Below are 6,616 nucleotides of genomic sequence, written 5' to 3' on the forward strand. Positions count from 1 at the left end.
TCAGCCCTCCAAATGGAGCCTTTCTTGGAACGGCTTTCCCCTCGGCCCCCACCTGCGGACTTCCGGCGAGCTACCCCTCCACCGCCCCGCCCCACAAGGGCGGGGGATGCTGGCCTTCACCAATCATTGAGCGCGTGTGGTAGGAGTGGGTGGGGCCTGAGAGATTCGAAAGGAGCCCCGCCCCCTCGGAGCGGGTTCCCGGGACTAGGTTGTGGGAGGAAAACACCTTCCGCGGGAGGTGAGGCGAGTCAGAAAGTGAAAACTGAGGGTGGCGTGGAGGTGTGGTGTGGGCGTGGTGCCGCGGGGAGTAGAAAGGTGGCTTGGGGAGAGGAAGAACCCGGAGGGTGGTGGCGGGGAGGAGGATGGGGCGCGTAGACCGCCTCAGCGAGAAGAGGTCGGGTCGCAGGGGGGCGGGGGCCAATGTGCGGAAGGAGATGGGAGGATGGGGCATCTGTCGGCACTTGCCCCGCAGGTAACAGTACCTCAGTAACAGGGGCAGGTGCTGCTGCTGGGACGCCTGCTTTACCTCCAGCGTGACTCCCAGCCCCTGGCTTGCACCCTGCGTCTAGCTGGGAGGCCTTGGGCAGGATGGAGACCTGAGGAAAGGTATATTTTCTCTCCAGCTCCGGGGTCTAAGGTGACTTTTGCTCCTGCTGGCTGGAACATGGAAGATTTAGAAGAAGGTAAGGAAACGCTGGAGGGAAGAATGAGGCCCTGTGATTGAGAGCCGTGTTAGGGACCAAAGGCTGGCATTCCTTCTTTCTTCCCTTACAGATGTAAAGTTTATAGCAGATGAGACCTTGGACTTTGGGGGGCTGTCACCATCTGACAGGTAGTAGACCCTTTATCCTACTTACCTTCCTCCAACAATGGTTGTCTCTAACCCCTCACTGCTGAATTATTGGTCTCAGGTCTGGATTGGTAATTTAGCAAGGTTGGGTGCACTGGGGCTTCTGGGTGGCTGGTTGACTTCGCCCCCTATGACACTACTGTGGGAGGGGAGAAGGGATAAGCTGGAACGAGATTTCAGGGTGTTAAGAAGAAGGGTAAGTGGATTTGCTTCATGTTCATCCTGGCATAATTTCCCATGTCAGTAAGTGCTGAAGGCCTCCTAGAACCGGCTGCCTCATCACTTAGATCTCACAGACAGCACGGGTATCAGGGTTTGGGGTTGTGTTCCTGGCTCTGTAGTGGGGGTTTTGCCCAGTCTCCCTTGTAGTCTCCTGCTCTCTTCCATGTGGGCATGGTGCCTGATTTGTTTTCTTTCTCAGTCGAGAGGAAGAAGATACAGCAGTGTCGGTGACTCCGGAGAAACCCCTCCGACGAGGTCTGTCCCATCGAAGTGACCCAAATGCAGTGGCCCCTGCCCCCCAGAGTCTGAGGCTCAGCTTAGGCCCCCTCAGCCCAGAGAAGCTGGAAGAAATCCTCAGTGAAGCCAACCGGCTGGCAACTCATCTGGAACAGTGTGCCCTGCAGGAGCGGGAGAACACCGGTGAGGGCCCGGGGCCTCGAAGGGTGAAGCCCAGCCCTCGGCGGGAGACCTTTGTGCTCAAGGACAGTCCTGTCCGAGACCTGCTGCCCACCGTGAGCTCTTTGGCTCGGAGCACCCCCTCCCCAGGCAGCCTGACACCCCGACTCCGGAGCAGCGATAGGAAGCTGTCAGTCAGGGCTCTTCGAGCAACATCTGGAAAGAGGCCCTCCAGCATGAAGAGGGTGAGTGTAGAGGGTTTGGGTTAGATGTGTGCCCCCGACACTGTGCCTGACTCAGTACAGGCGTAGAGCAGTTTCCTTGTTGGTAAAATAGAGATAGTCAAATTCTACCTCATAGGATTGTTGGAATTAAACGAGGTACCATAAGCAAAGCACTTACCACCGCATCTGTGCGTGAACTCTATAATGCTTATAGTAAGCTCTCAGTAAATGGCATTGTTGATGATGATGATGATGTTGGCAGCAAACTTCTGCTCTTACTGGGATCTAGGCAGCTCTCCACCTCTGTCCCTTAATCAGCCAGCAGAACAGATTCTTTTTCCATGCTAGTCCTTTTTTTCCCCCTCTCTTTGTGTTTCAGGAGTCGCCCACTTGCAATCTGTTCCCTGCATCCAAAAGCCCAGCATCTTCTCCTCTTGCCCGATCAACTCCTCCAGTCCGGGGGAAAGCCGGTCCCAGTGGGAGAGCAACAGCAAGTGAGAAGACCTGGGCAGCAAAGCTGTGGGTGAATGGGAGGAGGGAGGATGCGGAGCTGACCCTAAAATTCCTCTGCTCCTCTCCACCAGGCCCACCTACCTCCGTCAGACCAGTCTTGGCTGCACAGCCTTCTACCAGCAACTCTCAGCGCCTGTCTCGGCCGCAGGGAGCAGCTGCTAAACCTTCCAGTCGACTGCCTGTTCCGTCGGCCATTCCCAGGCCTGCCAGCAGGATGCCACTCACCAGCCGGAGTGTACCATCCAGCAAAGGTGCCCTTCCTCCAGATTCCCTGCCAGCTCGGAAAGGACTTCCAAGACCAAGTGCCGCAGGGCACAGAGGTGAGAAGAATGGCCATAAGGATAAGAAATCAGGAGGAAGAACACCTACCCCTGCCCAGCATGAATGCACCCTCCCAGAGTTGGTAGCAGTGACTTTCCTCCACCCTCATTACAGCTCTGTTTGAAGATGGGGAGGCTGAGTTAAGGAGAGAATGTGGGCCTGGGCAGAGTTTGAACCTCAGTTTTCAAATACCTTATGTTTTTTACCTTGGGTGGGAAGAAAGGCACTAATCCCAAACTCAGTCCGCCTTCATCCAGTATTTCTTTTTGAGAAGGTCACTTGAACCTTCTGCTAACTCATGTCTTTTGTTAACACCCATCAAGTTCCTGTTTCTCAGCGACCAAATCTTCCCATCACTGGTGCCGGTCGCAGCAGTCTGCAGCCCCCCAGGAAAGTTGCAGTCCCAGGACCTACCAGGTAAGACAGGTTGAGATGCTGTCTCTTTCTCCCTTGATGGGGATGAGGAGGGGAGCCTGGAGGGGCAGGGAGTCCCACTTCTTCCTACCCTGAGGAACTTGAACTCAGCTGGTGACAAATGGGCTTGTGGAAGAAGGGCAATTTAAAGCAGTTCCTTCTTCTGTCTCTTTAGGTAAAGAGATCAGAACAGCAAGCAAGAATTCAGTAGCAAACCACTATAGTCACTGCCTGGACTCACCTCTGTAATCAGCTTCCCAAGCCCTCTCCTTGGAGGCAGGCCTGACTCCAGCAGATTCTGGCCCAGGGATAGAAGGAAGAGATGCCACCGTGGCTGGTGCCCCAGGAGTAGAGACCATGGGAGATAGGGTGGATTAGGGTTGAGCTGGAGGGGAATCAAACTCTCAGTTGAAACAAGTTTGGAAAAAGAGGTTGCCTCCCAGTGGTGAAGTTAGACAGAAAATAAGAAATGCTCGAGAGTGGTTTGTCCTCATCCACCCCCGCTCTTGTGTCCAGCTCCACAGAGTTTGATTTTCATCCCAGGCTTTGGTTCGCTGGACATTTACATGTGAATGGCCTCTGTAGCTAACCTCCCTGCTCTCCAAGGAGCAGTCCTCCTGAATAACATCCTCTACTGGACTCAGGCCTGTTTGGAGAGGCAGAGGCAGGCATCTGGTCTCCAGAACTTGTTTCCTGTGGATTCTATGACTCCTAACAGGCCAGTTTATGATAAGCTTACTCCATTGGTCTGCATTTTTCTAAAATGAAATGAGTATATTTTTATATTCTGTATACATGTGAAAATAAATCCTGCTCCAATTTCTAACAGATTTGGAGTAAACTCCCGTGTAATTCCAATGAGGGAGCCAGGATGGGCTTCCCAGGCAGGGGTCTGAATAGGCCCTAGGCCCTTGAGATTCCAGCTAATCAAGCTATGACTAGCCCCCTTGTTGGCATTCGATGGGAACAGGCTGCCTTTTTCTAGTCATTTCCAGGCTTCATATGTTATTAGAAGGTCCAGATCAACTTAAGAAGGGTTTAATTCCCAGTACGTGAGGCTATCAAACCAGGGTCTTGGTAAATTATTATTTATATTCTAAACGTGGGTGTCCTTTCCTGGCAAGAGAATGGATACTCCTAGGAATTCAGCATCTTGTTTGCTGTACTTATGGGACGGGGGGGCCCTCGGGTGTGTACCCTGGTGTTCAGGTTCGCTGATTGCCTCAGGCAGAAGATGCCTGAACACCTTGTTATGGTCTGCCTTACGTCTTTAGAATTGTTGGTGTTCTCCTCTTCTTTCCCCCTACTAGACTTGAAGGCTGGTGCTAGGATTTATAAACCTCTGCAGTGCCTAATGTTGTGATTTTTATGTGGTGGAGAGTTCTATTCATTTATTGAAAAAATATTTGACTGCAAGATGGGGGGTGTTTGTTAAATGAATGACAAAAGATTCATTTAACAGATTAACTAAGGGTCTCCCTTTTCTCACAGCCTTCGATTCTTGGAAATGCCAGAACCAGCCCAATTCCTTTTGAGTTTTGAGAGGACTTTCCTTCTTGGAGGCCAGGCCCTGACTTAAGGAAGTCAGCAGGCAACTGGGCCAAGGGAGTGAGTTCCAGCTGGTGCCCCGCCCCCCAGGTTTACATGCCCATAGGCCCCCTTCTGAGGCACTAAAAGGCCCTTCCCTTGTTCCTGGGCCAGGGGCCCCCCGTGGCTTTCTTCTTTTTATGGCTGATCTTAAGGTTCATTTAACACATTCACCTATATCACAGTGACAGCTGCCTACACTTTCACCTTTCCCTGAGCCTCTGGGATTCCAAGCATTGAGTTGCGGGAGGGTGTGTGGAGACAGACACTGTCTGGCTCTGGAGAAAATTTGGCAGGGGCAAGAAGACCTCAGGTGCGTCTCCCGACCGCGTCCTGCACTGGTGTCTGACAGAAGGCAAGCCCGGGCACACGCTTAGGTGTGGCCAGCAGATGGCATGTTCATGTGGCCTGCATGTGAGCCAGGCCCCGGTGGGTCCTCCGAGGCAAAACAAGCAGCGGACCCACGTGCTGTTGCCACCTAGTGGCCGAAGAGGACAAGGCAAGGCATGTTCCTTTCGCCCTCTAAGTCAGTCTAGGGTTTCGTTAACTGCCCCTCCAGTCCCACAGCAGATCTGCTTAAGCAACGTTCAGGAGGCAGCGTCCGCGGGGGAGGAGGCCTGCCCTCCACGGCTGCCCTTCTAGTTCACTACCTGCTTACTTCCTTCCGTTTGGGTCGAGCTTTCTGTTTTTTCTCTTTATGCACTCTACCTTCACGCCCCCCACCCAGTAGCACCAGGGAAGGAAGCCAGGGTTTCTTGGTCTCTTACTATGCACTGTGAACTGTTCTAAGCACTAACATGTGTCAACTCATTTAATTCTCATAAAAGCTCAGTTAGGGGGCTTCCCTGGTGGCGCAGTGGTTGGGAGTCTGCCTGCCAGTGCAGGGGACACGGGTTCGAGCCCTGGTCTGGGAGGATCCCACATGCCGCGGAGCAACTAAGCCCATGAGCCACGACTACTGAGCCTGCGCGTCTGGAGCCTGTGCTCCGCAACAAGAGAGGCCGCGACAGTGAGAGGCCCGCGCACTGCGATGAAGAATGGCCTCCGCTTGCCACAACTAGAGGAAGCCCTTGCACAGAAATGAAGACCCAACATAGCAATCAATCAATCAATCAATCAATCTTTAAAAAAAAAATAAAATAAAAAAAAATAAAAAACTTTGAACACCTAAAAAAAAAAAAAAAAAAAAAGCTCAGTTAGGCACAAACCATTATCATCCTCATTTTGCAGGCAGGGAAACTAAGGCTCAGAGAGATTAAGTCACTCAGTCTGGTTCCAGGGTTTGTGTTCTTAACAACTCCCCTCTATGGCCCCCATGTGAACTCCCTATCTAGTTTGTTGAACAGACCTTCGAAAAACACAAAACTTGGGAACAGAAGTAATGTGGCAGAGCACACAGCTGGCTAGAGTATGGGTAGTTGCTTCGTTTCCGACGGGGAAAAACACGAGACCGCCCAGAGGAATGAAGTTAGGATGTACCTAGTCACTGAGCACCTTTCAATTCCCACCAGCCTCTCAGCCCTCCCTGCCTCCTGAATTCTGCTCCCAGGAGGGGACTCAGCCCTAAGGGGCTGGGCTGGAATCCTGCCTGCTCTGTGCAGCCTCTCCAGCCATACAAGTCCCTCCTGTCCTGGTGAGAAGCATACTTTCCTGCTAACGGCCACATCTTCGTTGGAAATGCCAGGATGTGGGCTCAGTACTGAGGCTATTTGGGGGACACTGCTGGGGGTGTCGAGAGGATATCTGAGTCCCCTGACCTGGCCCTTCCAGGGCCCTGCCTGCTCGTGTTTTCCAGAGACCAGGCCTCCCCCCTCTGGAAGGAAAGGGCCCCACACAGGAGGACAGGATGACAGTGCTCAGCCCGCACAGGACTAGTTTTATTCAGTAGCGTGGGGAACTGAAAAAACAAAGCACAAAATGCTACCATATTTACAGTTACAATCAAACTGTACAATCAGATGGTTAGTATCAAGTTAGCATCCAGCATCTTTGTATTTTTTTAAGTCAAGTCATCAGTAGTAAAAACCAGTTAAGTTTTTAACCCTTTGCAGGAATTGCTGAGGGGAGAGGCCAGGGGAAGAATCCATGG

The 6,616-nt window shown here is 52.3% G+C and overlaps 1 protein-coding gene across 4 annotated transcripts; it reads left to right on the top strand.

The window, feature by feature from the left end:
- Positions 1-12: 12 nt before the first annotated feature.
- On the top strand, positions 13-3,708 carry PSRC1 (proline and serine rich coiled-coil 1; the record flags this gene model as incomplete). 4 transcript variants are annotated; one of them, XM_082450769.1, is made up of 7 exons in its annotated part: positions 13-139; positions 624-683; positions 775-832; positions 1,272-1,713; positions 2,072-2,525; positions 2,850-2,943; positions 3,457-3,708. In XM_082450769.1, the coding sequence occupies 7 exons, from the start codon at positions 13-15 to the stop codon at positions 3,527-3,529; spliced, it is 1,308 nt and encodes a 435-aa protein (XP_082306895.1). In that variant the 3' UTR covers positions 3,530-3,708. The 4 variants fall into 4 exon arrangements, with proteins under 4 accessions (XP_082306895.1, XP_082306897.1, XP_082306898.1 ...); XM_082450771.1 differs by lacking the exon at positions 13-139 and adding an exon at positions 166-238; XM_082450772.1 differs by lacking the exon at positions 13-139 and adding an exon at positions 279-315.
- Between the last annotated feature and the right edge of the window lie 2,908 nt (positions 3,709-6,616).

This window comes from Balaenoptera physalus, assembly GCF_965194825.1.
Source record: "Balaenoptera physalus genome assembly, chromosome: 1".
In the NCBI taxonomy this organism is placed as follows: Eukaryota; Metazoa; Chordata; class Mammalia; order Artiodactyla; family Balaenopteridae; genus Balaenoptera; species Balaenoptera physalus.